We start from the raw sequence: 19750 nt of genomic DNA on the forward strand, positions 1-19750 counted from the left end.
ACATGACCATGCTCATATTTGGTTATAGCAATAGCGCCACCTGCTGGTAGCAGGAAGTGTGGCAAATACAAAACATGCTCGAAAACTCATGAAACTTTGCACACGCTTCAGAAGTGGTGAAAATTTACGTGTGATGTGGTTTTCAAAATTGGGTGGGGCAAAATGGCTTAATTATTGCCCCTACATTTTGCCCCGGCTCTACGTTTCACGTACAGGTATGAAATTTGGTACATACATGTAATGACCCAATACCTACAAAAAAGTCTCTTGGAGCACAGCCCTAAACACAACAGGAAGTCAGCTATTTTGAACTTCCTCTCAGATTTTGTGCAGTTTTTGCCATTTCCTGATGTTATACTTTAACGAACTCCTCCTACAGTTTTGATCTGATCCTCTTCAAATTTGGTGAGTGTAATCTTAAGACCTTTACTAAAGGCGCCGGGTGGCGGCGGCAGGGGTGCAAGGGCCCTTTTCATCGCTGCTTGCAGCTTTAATTGTAATTATTTTCTAAAAATATATTTAAAAAAATGAAGTGAAAATTCATTTTATTTTTTAAAAGTGCATTTATTTGCACTTTATAAAAAAATATAATTTAGGTATATTTTAACTGTGTGCTGGAAATGATAATTGTAACAAGTATACTTTCAAAATACATCATAGTATACAATAGCATTTTGTACAAAGTATAGCTAAGTTTTATTTATCTAATAATCTACATTTGTTTTATACATTTATAAATTGAAAAAGCCCATTATATAAACCCATAGGAAACCAGCGTTGAATTAGTCTTCCGAGTTCTGACGTCATACGAAATAACTGGATTCTCCCGCCGAAGAAACTTTACTCTGGTTGGTTTTAAAGGTCCAGTGTGTACATCAACATCTTGGCTGACACAAGGATTTCTGTGCTTATTTGACTGTAAAAAATTACCCACAACAATAATTGCGCTTATAGGCAGGTTTTTAATTCGTCAAGTGGCATATAAACATAATTGCAGTGACGTCTGGTCGCAATTATCAAAACACAAGAGTACAATCATTTTCAATTTCTTTCCTTTGGTGCAAAGCTACACCCAAGATATTTCAGTCGGTGCAATTAATTCTAACAAATCTTTCATATCTGTAAGTTTAAAGCATTTCTACAGGCCTAACAATACCTCCGATTTTTATTTATTTATTATTATTTCTTTTTTTCTTTTTCTTTTTTAAAGGCAAAGCACTGGTCAATTTTGAAATGTTTGGCTATTTTGCTTCCATAACTTGTCCTCCTTCAGAATAATGTGAAAAAAAAACCATCCAAAATACAAATGTAAGTATTCGTTTTATTGCACTTCATCTGTAGTTTTCAATTTCAATACATCTCTTAAATGGTCGTGAGATTTTTTTCTTCTCTTCAGTAGCACTTACAAACTTTACAGTTTTATTTACACCACGTTAATGTATCTATTTATTCCTAAAAACAAACAAACAATTTTGTCTGTTGGGAGCATTTTCTGATTCATGAAGATATTCAGAATGTCAACAAAGTGAAAAAAAATATTTTGAACCTCCAATCTTCAGATTTCTGTTCCGGGAAATGTATGCAAATGAGTGCATATTTAATTAGAAATTGCCTCATTTGCATATTGTATTCACAATCATCTTTAATGTAATTACGTGTTAAATTAAGTATTAAATGTCCAAATATTTCATTTAAAAAATAATGTAGGCCTAATTAATGTTCAATTATTCACTTAATATGCTTATTATTTATTAATTAACAATTGAACAACTAAAAAAAACGTTACATTTGTTGTATTATGCACTATATAGTAACCTAAATAGTACTGTTCGTATGTACTTGATAGAGACCCGATTTCGAGGGAGGACCCGATTAGCCATGAGTTCTGCGCATGCGCGTGATGCCTTCCGTCATCCTCTGATCGCGCATGCGCACTGGCTGCGCTCGCGCTCGAATGCGTCTGCTCCTATGGAAACGCAGTGGGAAGCATGGGATGTTTGAAGTTTGGAAAACCGGAAGTGGAGGGAGATTCGAAACAGCGGATAAATTAGACGCGGAATGTGTTTATTAAAGTCATGGGATGATGGTAGAGTATAAAGACACTTTAATATCCGTTTAGGACTGTACAGAACTACAGTGTGTGTGTGTGGATCATGTTTGATGTTGTGTTTACAAACCGCAGCTAACGGTATTACTGCGCATGCTAATGACAGTTATTTATTTCTTGAATATTAATAGAGCTCAATCGTATTAGTTTCTTCATTCGCAAATGTTGCTTTCATCCATTTCAAACGGATTAAACTTAAAGGATGTGTTTATACTAATAGTGTAACTTAGCTGTTGTAATACAGTATTTTGGCTGCTGATTTGATTTGCTGCGGTTAAATTATGCAAAATAATAATAATATGGTTAATTTTAGATACAAGTTTATTTACTTAAATACCTTATACTTGATTTATCTTGCTAACTAAGTGCTGTGGTTGAATTTTGTAGTAAATTGTGGTCATGCTACAAGCATTCACTTTTACTCATATTAAAATAAGTATGTTTATTTGTACTTGAACTGATAATTTAGCTGTAAAACCAGGTTAACCCCCCCCCCCCCCCCCCCCCCCCCCAGCTAAATACTGCATATGGTTCAAAAGTTGTATTATACTCCACTTTAATATCTTGTTTAACATGTTATGTGGCTGTAAATATGAGTAGATTTCACTCATGCTGTTTTTGATGCTCACGAAGCTCTGTTGATGATCCACATGAAGCTGGATGTTGTAGGAAGCAGATCTTCTGGTCCTCTGAAACGCCCCGTCAGTGCCGAGAATGGATGTGAAGTTCGAGGTTTTGTTGTCGTCCAGCATCAAGCGCCGGAAGCCGTGGCCCAGATTCTGCTGGCTTGGCCGGGTGAGATCATACTTTTACACATTTTTACTTTTTTAATGCTTTGAAGCTAATGTAAAGTTCAAACAAACACCAATATCAAAGTCAAAAGTCATTTATTGTCATGTTACCAAGTACAATAAAATACCTGAACGCTACTCCACAGACTACAGACAGACAAAACACAATAAACCTCACTGCTATATAAACACAAAATATGCATTTAATATACAGAAATGACTAAATAAGTGCTAAGCAACAAGATCAGTGGCAAAATAAATAAAATGACTGACATAAGACAATAAAGTGACTTTTTTTGACACAACCATTTTTTTTTTAGCTGTAAGATTGTTGAATGTTTGTTGTTGAAGTCTCTTCTGCTCACCAATTCTGCATTTATTTGATCAAAAATGCATTAAAACCGTGATATATTATTATTTAATAGTTTTCTACACTGATAATAATCATAAATGTTTCTTGAGCATCAAATCATCATATTAGAATGATTTCTGAAGGATCATGTGACACTGAAGACTGGAGTAATGATGCTGAACATTCAGCTTTGATCACAGGAATAAATTACACTTTACTAGATATTCACATAGAACACAGCTATTTTACATTATAATAATATTTCTCTGTTTTTAATGTGTTTTGGATCAAATAAATGCAGCCTTGGTGAGCAGATCTAGAAGTTTTGAACAGAAGTGCATGTCAACACTGTTTTCTTTCAGGAAAAAGAGGGTGTTTTTCTGTTAGATGACAGTCGGATTAGTGAAGTACATTTGCCTTCGGGACGGACCAAAAAGAAGATCCCCAAACTTCAGCCGCTGTTGCAGAGGGTGGTGTCCATGTCAGCGTCTCAGAACGGTGAGCGATCGTCACTCATCAGTGTGTGTGTGTGTGTGTTGTGATGGGATCACACGTGTGTTCATCCGTGTTATTCGCAGGCGTGTGGCTGGTGGGTCTGCTGGTCTCCGGAGAACTCTTCCTGTGGAACAAAGACAAGGATTCGCTCAAAACGGTCTCAGCAGTTCCTGCGGTTCATCAGCTGGTTTCTTCCAGCAAAGGTCGGGCAAACACCATGTGATTTCAGCAAGGTTACCTTCTTGCACTGTTCGAGTAGATCACATGCGATGTAAAACTAAAGCTTGCTTTTTATGTGTTCACACTATATGTGTGAAATATGCGCGATGTAATGGCTTTCCAAAGCCTTTGCTGTTGATAATAAGAGTAAGCAAGTTTAGAACGCAAACAAACAGAGTCCATGCAGACGGATATAGATGCAAACAAATGTCTTTCTTTATTACTTGTGCTCCATTAAACATGGTCTCAAAACTTCTTGAGGCCTTTGCTTGGTCACACGTACACACAAAGCCATACCTTGTAGATCGCATGAGACTAAAATCCACCTTGCGAGCTACTCGGTCAAAAACTGTGTGCTTCCCAATTACCAACACACACACTTGTTGCTCAGGTGCTCTAATTATACACAGTCACAGCGCCACCCAGTGGACAACAACAACTTTACCATACAACAAATGGCTTCTACACGCAATATAAACCAATAGAACATGATATTGTGTATCCAGAGATACTGTCAAAACAAGCATCAGCTATCAATATCAAGAGAAGTTATTTCACTGAAGGACTTATTTAGTAAGATTATGCCTGAAAAGGTTTTGGATTTTTTATCATATGTTCATTTAAAAAAAAGTTGTATAATATAACTTGTTTGTTTGCTTTGTTTTATTGTATTTATATGATATTTGTATTTTTGTAATTAAATTTTTGTCAAAAAATAGACTTAGATGCTGACATGGCATTAAATAATCTATCTATCTATCTATCTATCTATCTATCTATCTATCTATCTATCTATCTATATCAAGAGGATTCAGCATTTCCGATGTATGTATTAAATTATTATTAGTATTAATTTATTATTATTAAGGAAGGCCTACTTTTATTATTAAATGGGCTATTATAATTCACTTACCATGCAATCATTTCATAGCGCATCACCGACACGCTGCGAGGATAATAAGAGATTGCATAGACGCTTACTCCTCCTCAATGAAAATTGTCTAAAAACATTCAGGTCGACTGAATTATAGGCCTATTATTAAAATTATTATCAGTCTATATTAATATGTCCGAACACTGCAATAATCAGTCATTAATGAAAATTAAAAACAGCAGGTGGCTTGGAAGACGTGGGTAATTGCAACACGAACTGGAGGTAAGCAACAGTAATTTGCAGTAGTTTGATTTCTACAGAACTTAAACATCTCCCTCTTTTCATTTTCTTTCTTGCTGCATTAAAGATGAAATGGTTTAACTTCTGTTTTCGCGCAGGCGCAGTGAGGGAACAATCGGCTCGTAGCTCTGCTTCAACTGTGTGATATAGTCATTTTTTGACATTCCAGAAATTCACCTGACCATCCGATTGCCGGTCGGGAGAGGTTAATCGCCTCTCATTCTTCGCTCAAAAAAGAGTCGCACATCCTCAAAATCGGACAAAAAAAATCGCAGTTTATGTCCAGCCTAAAGGTCCTTGCACATTGAGTCTGAAATTCGCGTCGTTAAAAAAATAAATACGACCTCATGTTTTGTTAAAGGGGTGGTTGATTATGATTTCACTTTTCTAACTTTAGTTAGTGTGTAATGTTGCTGTTTGAGCATAAACAACATTTGCAAAGTTACAACGCTCAAAGTTCAAAGCAAAGGGAGATATTTGCTTTTAAAGAAATCGCTTTTTAAGGACTACAACAAACGGCTGGTAGAGACTACACCACATTCCTCCCGGGTTAGTGACATCACCAACCCTAGAATTTACATAAACCCCGCCCCCAGAACGAGATTTATAGATTATCAAGACAGAATATGCTAATCAATGACTAGAAGATAACTACACATAAGCTGCATAAATTCATCAACTAACCATTCAGAAATGTCCTGTTGCTTCTACATGTTGTCACTTCTTCTTGAGTCTCTCCATCATTGTCTGACTCCGGTTTGAACATAAAAGGCTAAAGGTTTTTGAAATTTTCAGAGCATGTGTGTGTGAGGTAAAAGGACACGAGCTGTTGAAGCTCTGCCCCCTGTGCCGGGAGCAGCAGCTCATTTGCATTTAAAGGGACAGACACAGAACAGTGTGTTTTTGCTCACCCTCAAAAAGTGACAATTTTAACATGCTATATTAAAATATCTGTGGGGTATTTTGAGCTAAAATTTCACACACACACTCTGGGGACATCAGAGAATTATTTTTGTGAAAAGGGCATTATACCACCCCTTTAATCACGTTTACACACTGCCTCCGAAACTTTGGTCCGTCATAAAAAAAATTCGGATCAGGATTTTCTGCGTTTTACACATCCGTAGCGAGCATTTCAAGAGGTGTTTTGACAATTCAGAGCCACCGAATGAAGAATACTAAAAAACGCATATGAAAATTTCGGACTCGGTGTGCAAGGACCTTAAGAGTTCAACTTCTCCTGATGCACATCCAGTAATCATCCTCAAACTAACACGGCTTGTCTTACGCAGGTTCTGCGACTACACTAGGACTTTCTCTGCTGGTTTCGGAGAATGCGCAGAGAGTTTTCCTGGCCGCTCTTACAGGACAGGTATTCCTCTGGGAGTGTACGACACCTCAGGATCTAAGCGGCCCACGGGACGCCACCATCACGGGACGCTGGAGTCACATATCATGCCATGAAAACACTCAACTGCCCTCCGTAAAGGACAAAGAGGCTTCCGTTCATAGTGTGTTTGTGAAGAACCAGGTAAAAACAGTGAAAAGAGTCTTAGGGCGTTATCACACCTATAGATTGTGTGTTTTGTTCCGAAACGGACTTAATTTGTTACAATGTTGCTTTTTCTCCTTGGTTCGGGTCGCTTTCACAAGGCAAATGTGTTTATGCAAGTCACATGCGAGTAACTCTCCTCTTATTGGTTAGAGTTAAGTCTGCGTCATCCATCAAGATGATTGACAGGTTCGCTCCATGAGCTTATTGTGGCTTTATTTGTAACTGTCGAGACACGCAAACACTATACGAATGTAGCCGTCATTGCCGCTGTTAAATTATAAACTACATTATTATTAATACTGCAGCAAATTCACACTCTCTCTGGATCTCCCAGCGCTGCCTAGAGGTTTACTGTGTCAAGACCCACGCAAACACTGTGCGAATGTTATAATGCAGCTGGAGCAGGAATCAAGGCTTCATCGGGACAGTGTTCTCGCACGGAGAAGCGCAAATAAGCTACATACAGTACAGGTCAAAAGTTTGGAAAGATTACTGTTTTTAATGTTTTTGAAATAAGTTTTTTACTGCTCATCAAGCCTGCATTTATTTGATCAAAAATACAGAAAAAAAATAATAATATTGTGAAATATTATTACAATTTAAAATAATTGGTTTTCAATTTATTATACTTTAAATTATCATTTATTTCTGTGATGCAAAGCTGAATTTTCAGGAGTTTTTCAGGAATTTTCAAAAGTTTGGAAATATTACTATTTTTAATGTTTTTGAAAGAAGTTTCTTCTGCTCATCAAGCCTGCATTTATTTGATCAAAAATACAGAAAAAAAAAGAAGCAAATGTTTTAAAAATAGAAATCTTTTGTAACAGCAATATACACTACTGGTCAGTAATTTGGGGTCAGTAATTTTTTTTCTTTCTTTTTTTGAAATAAATCAATACTTTTATTCAGCAAGGATGTGTTAAATTGATAAAAAGTGATAGTAAAGAAGATTTATATTATTAGAAAATATTTTTTTATTTTGAATAAATGTAGTTCTTTTTAACCTTTTATTCATCAAATATATTAGGCAGCAGAACTGTTTCCAACACTCATAATAAATCAGAATATTAGAATGATTTCTAAAGGATCATGTGATAGACTGGATGTCACATGTGACACTGAAGACTGGTGTAATGATCCTGAAAATTCAGCTTTGCATCTCAGAAATAAATTATTTTTTAAAGTATATTCAAATAGAAAACTATTATTTTAAGTTGTAATAATATTTCACAATATTACTGTTTTTTTTCTGTATTTTTGATCAAATAAATGCAGGCTTGATGAGCAGAAGAAACTTATTTCAAAAACATTAAAAATAGTTATATTTTCAAACTTTTGACCTGTACTGTATTTACATTTAGAAGAGGCTTTTATCCAAAGCGACTTACATTGCATTTCAAGGTATACATTTACATTCTTATCAGTTCTTGCTTTCCCTGGGAATCGAACCCATTACCTTGGCGTTGCAAACACCAACGCTCTACTGTTTGAGCTCTACTGTTTGGACATATTCAAATGAGTGCATATATATATGTATATAACATTATAAGATGAAGAGGTGCTCTTTTGGTTTTCAGCTGTGATAACTAATGTGCTCACTCACAGAATCAGACACTACTGCTATTTATATGGCACATTTTCAGTTATGAATTTTAATACCATTTGGTCTGTTGGGTCTGATTGCCGTGTTCACACATGCCTAAACGAACCGAACCTAGGGAGAAAACGCACTTCGTTCTGAAGCAAAGCACCCTTCATGTTGCTTAGTGTTTTTGCATATGTGTTATATTTCGCTGTGGTGTTTTTAGGCAGTGGGTGACGCGTGTCTGAGCGCGTTTGTGTTCACTGCTGATGGGAAGCTCACCGTCACCTTGCTGAAAATCCAGTGGGACTCCACATGGGAAAACAAACTCAGGTCAGATGATGTTAAATGTGCTTTTATTTATTAGAATTCCGGCGTAATTTGTTCATTTCACTTGGAAGTATTGTTTATAGTGATTTGTAATTATTATTATTAATAAATGTAATTATTTATTTTAAATTGGCCGTTTTTATTATTTTTATTATAGATATTTTGCACGCTATTAAATATATGCAAGAAAAAACAATTCAAATACAGGGCAGGAAGAAATTATTTAAAGTCTCCATCTACATCAAACTAATAAAAACAGTCAATATAATCATAACAACAACTAATATTAAAAACCACAGATAGGCAAATAGCATGTATATGTATATATTTGTAATAATATGTAAGCATGCATATGTACATGATTGTGTGAATGTGCATACATATGTCTATCTATGAAAAATAACTACACATATATACATGTTAGTGCCTGCAGAGAGGACAGTAATTTATATATCAGAAATAATCAGTAATAATATATGCATTTATATATAATAATAACAAGCTGCTTTTATCCAAAGCAACTTGCATTGCATTCAAGATACGTATAGTGTTTGTTCAGTTCATGCATTTCCTGGAATCATTCCCTGCCTCTCGATCTTCATTACTTTATTCTGTTTTGTTTGGCAGTTCAGTAGGTTTCAGTGTTAACTGGTCCTCGAAGTGTTTCCCGTTCAACCAGCTCCTGCCTCCATGCAAACCAGTGAAGTCCAGAGGTGCTCTGGTTCCATCGTTCTCTCCAGACGCTCAACTATTAGCAGTGGTCCTGAACCAGAGAGACCCGAGGGTAAGCTCACCGCTACATTCAGACCTGCAGGCACAGGGATGACATTTGTGCAGTGTTAAAAAGCCTTGTTCTCTGTGATCTGAAAGGCCACGCAGGTGTTGTTCATCAGCACTCAGAACTTTGTGACGGTTTCCAGCCTGTTAGGAGGATGTGGCATGAAGACGCTCATTATTCCAGCTAAATATGTGAGGTGAGTGTTTTAAAGTCTCAGTTGGATGGTTTCTGATTGGCTGGTTGTATGAACAGGTTTATATTAGCTTGTATGCCAGACTGCTACAATGACATATCTGATATTGATGGAGTTTGTGAGGTTGTTTCCCTCCCCATCTTCAAGATTCACCAGTTTTATTTGTCACATGCACAGTTAAATAAACCTATAAACCTGGTCAGCTGCTTAGATGCATAAATAAATGGTAGGTAAAAATTATAAAATAAGATGTGCATTAAATATAGTAGGTAAAAATGGTGAAATTAGATATGCATTAAATATGAATAAATAGTTGGTAAAAATGGTAAAATAGGATGTGCATTAAATATAAATAGTTGGTAAAATGGTAATATAATCATAATGTGTTTTAAAGGTGCCCTAGAATTTGAAATTGAATTTATCTTGGCATAGTTAAATAACAAGAGTTCAGTACATGGACATGACATACAGTGAGTCTCAAACACCATTGTTTTCTCCTTATTTAAATATTGTTTTTGAAAAACACCCCTGAAAAACAGGCGAATCTCCACATCTCCACACGCAACAGTCAGGATCATTAATATGTACGCTTCCAAAAATTTTCATATGCCAGCCCATGTTCAAGGCCAGGCGGAACTGCGCAGCCGAATCATCGTCCGAATCATTTTTCTTCGAGAGACATCATGGCTTGCAAACGAGCGAAGCATAGCAGTTGCTCAGTGTTTGGATGTACAAATGAACACAAGGTATTTTTTTAGTTCCTTCATCCGAGCCTCTGAAGAACCAGTGGGTTATGTGAATGTCTGATGTGTAATTGTTCAAGTTCAGACAGATAATCTTTCTCTCAAAGTCGTTCAATACTGTTTATGCATCAGTAAATCAAGCCAGTGACTGAACGATCAACTTCACGTCGTTTCTCTTAGTAGGATGAAAATAATCTTACTTAAACTGTGATTAATATACAGATAGCGATCAAAGAACAATCCCTTTCCAATCGCCCAAGCTGTCAATCACACAGCGCGAGTTTATCTGGACACTTGCCAAAACTCGTTATGAAATCAATGACGCTGTTACACTGCACAACGAAGCTCTTACTGTACGTACATCATGTTTGCATTGGTGAAATCATTAGTGAGAGTGCAGAAACTGCGTTGCAATGATAAGATCTTCATTCACGTGATCAACAGGCTTACACTGAAGTCTCACAGCAGCCAATCACAGCAGTGGGCGTTTACACTGAAGTGTCACAGCAGCCAATCACAGCAGTGGGCGTTTACACTGAAGTCTCACAGCAGCCAATCACAGCAGTGAGCGTTTACACTGAAGTCTCACAGCAGCCAATCACAGCAGTGGGCGTTTACACTGAAGTCTCACAGCAGCCAATCACAGCAGTGGGCGTTTACACTGAAGTCTCACAGCAGCCAATCACAGCAGTGGGCGTTTACACTGAAGTCTCACAGCAGCCAGTCACAGCAGTGGGCGTTTACACTGAAGTCTCACAGCAGCCAATCACAGCAGTGGGCATTTACACTGAAGTCTCACACAGACACGCCCCTTCAAACAGAGTGTTCAAATCAGAGGCTAAAATCAGGCTAGGAAAAATGCCTTTTATTTCTAAATTATAACAAATTTTGATCTAAAAAACATACTAACATTATAAGGGCACCCCAGGAAACATTCTAAAATAATAAAATAATCCATGCAATGGCACCTTTAAATAGGTGAAGATTATTAAAATAAGATGTGCATTAAATATAAATAAATAGTTGGTCAAATGAGATGTTTGTTAAATATAAATAGTATGTAAAAAATATAAAATAAGATGTGCATTAAATACAAATAGTTGCTAAAATGGTAATATAATCATAATGTGCTTTAAATAGGTGAAGATTATTAAAATAAGATGTGCATTAAATAAAAATAAATAGTAGGTAAAATAAGATGTGCATTAAATAAAAATAAATAGTAGGTAAAATAAGATGTGCATTAAATAAAAATAGTAAGAAAAAATGGTAAAATAAGATGTGCATTAAATATAAATAAATAGTACGTAAAAATGGTACAATAAGATGTGCATTAAATAGATAAAATTTATAAGTTAAGATGTGAATTAAATATAAATAAACAGATAGTAAAAAATATGATGTCCAGTGCATTAAATATAAATAAATAGTAGTTAAAATGGTTTAATAATATATAAATAAGAAATAATAATGAGTAGTAGTAGTACTAATAATAATAATAATAATAATAATAATATTAAACAAAATAGCAATAAGGCAATGAGTAGTCCAATGTACAGAGAATGTGCAAGAATAGGAGGTACAAAAATGCAGAGTAAGTTGCGAGGGAGTAACAAAACAAGTATAGTAAAGTATAACAGAGACTTATAATTTTGAGAATGATCAACGCAGTGTTTTCCTGCAGGTCGTACTGGGTGTGTTGTGTCAGCTGGACACCAGAAGGGCTTTATCTGGCCTGTGTGCTCAAGAGAGGCTCTCTGCTCATGCTGGCTCGTCTGGGGGGACTCGTGTCTCTGTCCACCACAGGATGTAGTGTTGAGTTCGGTGCCGCCCACTTCCTGCCTCTTCACCCACTCGTCACCTACAGGTGATCTGATTGGTTCCTCTGGTTGACGTTGAAGTTGATATTGTACTTTATCAGATATTGGTTGTTTTTCTCACGCGGTTTTAGAAACACAAATGGAGGAGATAAGCATTAAATATAAGATGTGCATTAAATATAAATAAATAGTTGGTAAAATGAGATGTGCATTAAATATAAATATTAAGTAAAAAATATCAAATGAGATGTGCATTAAATAGTAAGTAAAAATGGTCAAATGATTTAAAATGATATAACCTACATACGTGTTTCTTTTTGTGACAATAAAACATCTCTACACCTTCTGAGAGTGAACATCAGTGTTTTACTGTAGCATAAGAAGAGTTATTTTAACATCAGTGTAAACCACGGGGTTCAGGTTATCCTACATTAGGGTTATTTAACAACAGAAACTGAATAATCAAATGCAAAAATAAAACTGCTTAGTTTTCACTGTATGAATTAAATATATATCCTGATTCTTATTAAAGCTACAAAAGTTATTCAGCCGAGAGCAGTGAGTGATTTTCTCTTTGTCTTTTGTTCATGACCCAGTTATTGCAAGCCGTTGCGATATGCATATCACGATATTTCGATAATTTCGATATATTGTGCAGCCCTATCCTGTATGATAATTTTATTCCAAATGCGATCATTTTGAGCTGCTGGTACGATACTTGGACATTTTCAATCTGGCAACACTGTTTTCAATGTCATCCGTAGACCTCCAGTGCCTTTGCAGACACAAGATGGCGGCCTGTCCAGCTCGAGCGTGTCGCTCCGTGACTCCATGAGACAGCGGTTCTCCGTGACCTGTCACCCTCGCCAGCCGTTCCTCATCGTGTCCGACGGGTACATGATAACTGTGCTCAGGATGACCAAACGCCCGTCTGCTGTCGGCATCATGAGCGCCCTCCTGCTGGACTCTGCTCAAGGACTGGAGAACATACGCGAGGTCCTGGGTTCATCTCAGGTCAGCGCAGGGGATGGGAAATCATGTTTGTTCATCATGTTTTATGGCTGTTTTGATGGTTCACTACCAGTGTTGTGGGTAACTCGAGTTACGTAATGCATTACTTTTACATTTACAGCAAAATATCTGAGTTACTTTTTCAAATAAGTAACGCAAGTTACTTTTTCACATTTATTGACTGACAACTCTCTTGTCCCCATGTTGAGAAAAATTTTAAGTGCAGAGACGTTGTGTGCGTGTGTGTGTGCTGTGTGTAAACATGATGGTTATTGTCATTTTAGACTAAATGTGAGCGTGCATTTACACGTCTCACTTGCACAAAAAAGATTCAATATTCCTCAAAATGAATAAAATAAGTAAAATGCAAAATCAGAATAATACGCAAACCTCTAATAATTAAATATGTTAAATAAAACAAATATTTTTATGCATTTAATCTCACTTTATTGACCAGTGTACTTGCTGCTGATCTTCAATGATTCAGTTAAACCATATGGCAAAAATGACTATAGATTTTTTTTGTCTTTATTGGTAAATAAGTGTTAAACGTTTTTCTCCTGCATCCTATTCTTCCGTTATCCAGAACAGCAGCTGAAAGGTTTGGTTGAGCGGCGCCCTCTACTGTACACGTGTGAATTTGCATTTCCTTCAGCCTTATTATTAAAATTTTGGTCTGAAAGGGCCTTTACATTTGCCCAAAAATATAACTTTTTTGTTATATAAAAAAAACCAAACAAGCCCAGCCCAGGTGAGAAAAAGTAACACAACGCATTACTTTTCTTAAAAAGCAACTAAGTAATGCAATTAGTTAAGTAAAGCAATATTGTAATGCATTACTTTTATAAGAAACGTTCCCCAACACTGTTCACTGGGTGTTCTGGGTGTTTCAGCCTCAGGTCAGGTCTAGGCTGGAGTCCATGTCCACGCTGACATTCACTGGAAGTCTTCTGGCTCTTAAAGAGAAAGAAAGCCCTCTGCCCACACTACCTCTCTACCTGCGAGCTACAGGAGACCTCACACAGTGCACTGAGACAGCTCAGGTAAGCTCATCTCAAACGCTTTTTGCATATAAATGGTCATTAAAGGGTTCATGACATGAGAAGTCAAATTTTCCTTGATCTTTTGACATATAAGAGGTATTTATACCATTAAAACCATTAAAGTTTCAAATGTCCTCCTCATTATAAACAAAGCATTTATTTATTCAAGCTCCAAAAACAGCTCGTTTTGATATTGGGTGACCTATGACGTCACACGGGCAAATACATTTGCATATGATTCCTCCAGAGCAAGACATTGACGAATAGTTATACATCATTCTATGGTACAATGATGCAAAAAGCAAAATGTGAAAAAAATAAAATAAAATTTGTTTTACAGTAGCTCAATATTATAAATAATTTTTTATTTAATAAAAAAAACTTAAACTTTTTCAAAGTTTTATTAAAATGTATTTTAGAATTTTAGTAAAACATAATAAATATATAAAGCACACACACACACACATATATATATACAGTATATATATGTGTGTGTGCTTTATATATTTATTATGTTTTACTAAAATTCTAAAATATATAAGAAATAAAAGGTAAATTATATTTGTAGAACATTACGACAGTTAACATCCGTTCATCTATATAATGTTTTAATGGATTGTCGGATGTCCTTGTTTAGAGTTCACGGTTCCTCATGCATAGCAAAAAAAAAAGCAAACCAAGAAAAAATATATAATACTGTTTTATGACAGACAAAATAGCACTCATACTTTTACCTGTTTATAAATAACAATTCCATTTTTAAAAAAATTTTTTTTTTACAATAACACTATCACAAATAGTTTTTTTAAATTAGAATATTTTTTATAATTGTATGAATTAAAAAATGTATAATTAATTTTAAGTTTTACTTCTATTATTTGTGAAATACCTATTAAACAAAATAACACATTTAATAAAATTATTAAAACATTTAATAGTGATTAAATATATAAATTACTCATCCAAATAATGAATAATATTATCTCTTTAGGATGAGGAAGATCATGACTCTGATGAAGACCCGTACGCCTGCTCACGCATGGAAGATGGAGGCAAGCTTGAGTTTGCGTCGATGTTTGACACTCTTCATGCTCAGGCACAGACAGATCCAGAGTCCACGTCCTCAGATCTGCAGGAGGATCTGAACCGGGTTCACAAGAACCTTCTGAGAGCCTGGGCTCTGGCCGTTTCTCTGGGTGGGTCCATGGAGCAGAGAGAGCGTCTCCTCAAATACACAATCCTGTGCATCGTTCGACTCGTAAAGCTTCTCAGGGTCAGCGACTCGAAGAGTACGGGCACATGGCTCACACACGCCCTTCACACACTCAGGACTCTCCTATCGTTTCTGCCGTGGGACGCCACACACTCCTCAGGCACGGGCTGTCTGGGCGTCACAGTGGAGCTCACTAGATGTTTCGTAGACATTTTCGCCCCACTTTCATCATCGGGTGTAGCACTTTCCTCACAGAACTTCAGCGCGGCGCTCTTCATCCTTCAGCAAGCGTCTCGGAGTGTGGATCGGGCCTACAGCCTCCCGTCGAGAGCATTGCATCATGGGAAGGATGGCCAGCAAACATATTCCTCTGACATGTTTTCCGTTCCGATATTACAAGAAGACACTGAGACCGTAACACAGACTGCACGACAACAACCTTCAAATAGGTACTTTTTGGTGTTCTTGAGAAGTAGGGTTTTTCCTAAATTTCTATAGCTATTTTTTTTCCAGTCATCATCTATTAAGGTTCATAGTTACCACCCAGAACACCCTAGTAACTTCATAGCAACATATAAAAAACACTCAGACCGTCTTAGCAACTACATAGCAACACCCTAGCAACCATTCAGAACAACACTGTAACATCATAGCAAGATATATAAAAACACTCAGATAGTCTTAGCGAATACCCTAGTAACTTTATACCAACATATAAAAACACTCAGAACATATTAGCAGCCACATAGCAACACCCTAGCAACCACCCAGAAGACCCTAGTAGCTTCATAGGAACATATAAAAACACTCAGAACATATTAGCAGCCACATAGCAACACCCTAGCAACCACCCAGAACACCTTAGAAACTTCATAGCAACATATAAAAAAACACTAAGATAGTCTTAACTTTAGCAACCAACCAGAATCACCTAGTATCTTCATAGCAACATATAATAACATTCAGAACATATTAGCACCCACATAGCAATTCCCTAGCAACCACCCCGATCAACCTAGTAACTTCATAGCAACATATAAAAACACTCAGAAAGTCTTAGCATCCATCCAGAACACCCTAGTAACTTTGTAGCAACACATAAAAACAATCAGAGCATATTAGCAACCACATTGCAACACCAAAGAAACCACCCCGAACAATCTAGTAACTTCATAGCAACATATTAAAACCATTTAGCAATACCCTAGCAACCAACCACGTCACACTAGCATCATGGCAGGCACTACTTACTATTTTTTGTGAACTTGAGGAAAAAACACTGTCTTAGCAACCAACCACCCCAGTAACTTCATAGCAACATATAAAAAAACACTCAGAACATATAAGAAATCACATAGCAACACCCTAGCAACCACCCAGAACAACCTAGTAACTTCATAGCAACTAATAAAAACACTCAGATATAAAAAAAAAAAAACTCATATAGTCTTAGGAACTACCCAGAACACCATAGTAACTTCATAGCAACATATAAAAACACTCAGCATGTCTTAAAAACACATAGCAACACCCTAGCAACCACCACACTAGTATCATAGCAAGCACTACTCACAATTTTTTTATTTTTTTATGACAGATGTGAGAGAATGTCGACAGCATTGTCGTTTGGCCTGAGTTCCCTGTTGTGTGTTTCAGATTGGTGGTTATTTGGCGTGAGCTGTACAGATTGGCTTTGCGGTACCAGGAGGAGTTACGCCACCAAAGAGGTCAAGGGGTCGTAAAAAATGAGTTGGAGAAGATGTCAGTTATTATAGCTCAAGTCCAGCAAGCTTTACAGTCTGCCGGAGATCGTCTTGAGGAGAGCCACACATTGCGTAGTTTCACCGGTGAGCATGTGTGACCATAACAGAAGCGACTTATGTTACACCATCATATCATAATAATGTTTCTCCATTCTCAGGTGAACAGCACTTTATTTTAGGTGAATATGCGGAGAGTGTTCAGGTTTGGAGGGCTGAATTGTTGGCAGAGAGAGAGAAAGGTCAGTCACTGTTTTTATTTCAGCTCACATGGTCATGTTAAATGTCACATGTCACTCACTACATCCGTCCTGCATCCCACAGCAGGTCCAATGACGTGTTACCTGGAGACACGCTACTGTCTGGCTCTTCTCTACGCGCAGCTGTTTCAGTATCAACTGCGAGAGGCTCAAGGTCTCTGTGACCGTCTGGCACATCAACTACAGTCGCGTGCAGGACGAGAGGAAGAGGACATGCCAGGAGGGGCTGGTAAGCTTATTACTTCTGCAGACACAATTTCAGAATGCTCAAATATTTTTCAAATAGCTAAGCTATCCGTTCATCATCATCAAAACAAAGTTTGTTCTTGACATCTTCACTTAAAGGTGACCTATTATGCCCCTTTTCACTAGATTTAAAGGGGTGGTATAATGCCCTTTTCACAAGATGTAAAATAACTCCCACTTAACTCTGGGTGTTATTCTTGACTCTGAGCTCCATCTGGATAACCAAATCAGTTTGAAGTTGTTTAAAGTAGTTACTACCACTTGAGAATTATCACCAAACTTAAATCAATTCTGTCTTTCCATGATCTGGAAAATTATCTATGCTTTTATTACATCCCGATCAATCTAGCCTCAAGACACACTTTTATTCATTACTCTTCTCTTCCTATCAATTTGCTTACTTGCTGTTTTTTTACTTGTTGTTTTTTATTAATTATATTGTATGTATATGTATATGTATTATGTATATTGTTTTTGGTACAGATCTTTGTAAATCATGTAAAAATAGTGAAATATTATAATTTTAAACCGCTGTTTTCTATGTGAATATACAGTAAAGTGTAATTTATTCCTGTGATCAAAGCTGAATTTTCAGCATCATTACTCCAGTCTTCAGTGTCACATGATCCTTCAGAAATCAGTATAATTAGGGATGCACAATATATCGGCCACCATATCGGTATCAGCCAATATACTGTATGTTCATTTTTAATGTTATTGTTATCGGCCCGATAAGAAATTTTGGCCGATATATTAAAGCCGATAAATAATTGATTATTTCCTTCAGCTGAGACTCTTCAGATGCACTTCACTTCACTGTTTGACATGATGGTTTTGAATTGATTGAAATATGATTGGAATCACTTCAAAAAGGAAAATACAGTTCAGTGCAACATGTGCAGCGCAAGTCTGTCATATCGGCTTCATAAAATTATAATGAGAATATCATAATTGTGTGCTTGGGTCATGGCTGTTAATGGTGAGACTTTTGTTTTTGTAATCAGACTCTCAAATGTTATATAAAAACTTGGATTCAGATTTATCAGCCAATATATCGGTTATCGGCTTTCAAAATATAAAGAATTATTGTATCGGCGCATCCCTAATATTCTAATATGCTGATTTGCTGCTCAAGAAACATTTTTATTTCTAGATTGCTACAGTGAGTATCAGATTTCTCCCATCACCTGTACCCTGCAGATGAGTCTGTGTGTGAGTGCTGGCTCTCGGGGCCGGTGGGGCGTGAAGCGGCCTGCGCAGTGGTTCAGTCTCTCGGCAGGTTTATGGCTGCGTACTTCACCAATCGCCCGCTCTGCATCCTCCCGCCACACAATGTGGACGTGCTGCCGCCTCTTCACTTACCAAACAGTGAGTTCAGGGAAAACAAAATACCAGTGTGGCTGTTTCTCTGCACAGTATGCTGATTTTTTGAACCACATGGAATGTGTAGTTTACAATCAGAGCACTCTGTATCCCATAATGCAATGCATTGCACTTGACCTTCAGTGTCTAATGTGACGGTTGAACCTGAACAATTTTTAAAGCAACACTAAGGAAAAATTTTTACCTTAAAATAATGTTTCCAAAATCGTATCAGTGGTTCATCAAGTCGTAACAGGGTGAAAGGCACTTCTGGATTCGCTTTGCGACCCTATATCTATGCAAGTTTGCCAAACCGGGTCTGTACTGTAGTTCGTAGAATGAGACATAAGAAAACTACAAATTTGACTTGCTTTACGGCAAGCGTTACAATAGTCATTATTTAGTTTTTCATGTTTTTTTTTCATTAGTATTTCTTCGCTTCTGATGTATAAATCATACTTTCATGAAATCATGCAACATACTCTACCTTGTCTGTGGACATTGTTCATTCCAGTTCATTCAAGCCAGTGCTGGATAAACAGTGAGTGTGCGACGGTAGGCTAACTTATTTACGACAGCGGTAATGGACAATTCCACTTCCAACCTGTAGGGGGACCGAAGAGGAAAAGTTCCTTAGTGTTGTTTTAACATCTATTTCTTGACTTGACTGGATCAGGCTATTAAAAGTTCAGACATTTTTACGCAAAATTGGGTTC

At 36.8% G+C, this 19750-nt stretch overlaps 1 protein-coding gene across 1 annotated transcript in view; it reads left to right on the top strand.

Annotated features, from left to right (window-relative positions):
• Positions 1 to 1933: 1933 nt before the first annotated feature.
• cplane1 (ciliogenesis and planar polarity effector 1) overlaps positions 1934 to 19750 on the top strand; it is a gene marked incomplete at its 3' end in the record, with an annotated part of 63439 nt that continues 45622 nt past the window's right edge. The window contains exons 1-16 of the mRNA XM_084105443.1: positions 1934 to 2086; positions 2764 to 2902; positions 3613 to 3748; positions 3829 to 3948; positions 6431 to 6669; positions 8502 to 8608; positions 9233 to 9389; positions 9476 to 9579; positions 12004 to 12186; positions 12904 to 13153; positions 14044 to 14193; positions 15185 to 15855; positions 17063 to 17253; positions 17328 to 17408; positions 17491 to 17655; positions 18873 to 19040. Coding sequence (XP_083961569.1) covers positions 2822 to 2902; positions 3613 to 3748; positions 3829 to 3948; positions 6431 to 6669; positions 8502 to 8608; positions 9233 to 9389; positions 9476 to 9579; positions 12004 to 12186; positions 12904 to 13153; positions 14044 to 14193; positions 15185 to 15855; positions 17063 to 17253; positions 17328 to 17408; positions 17491 to 17655; positions 18873 to 19040 — 2803 coding nt within the window. The 5' untranslated portion in view covers positions 1934 to 2086; positions 2764 to 2821. The remainder of the gene's footprint in view (positions 2087 to 2763; positions 2903 to 3612; positions 3749 to 3828; positions 3949 to 6430; positions 6670 to 8501; positions 8609 to 9232; positions 9390 to 9475; positions 9580 to 12003; positions 12187 to 12903; positions 13154 to 14043; positions 14194 to 15184; positions 15856 to 17062; positions 17254 to 17327; positions 17409 to 17490; positions 17656 to 18872; positions 19041 to 19750) is intronic.

Source organism: Abramis brama, assembly GCF_963993115.1.
Source record: "Abramis brama genome assembly, chromosome: 25".
Taxonomy (NCBI): Eukaryota; Metazoa; Chordata; class Actinopteri; order Cypriniformes; family Leuciscidae; genus Abramis; species Abramis brama.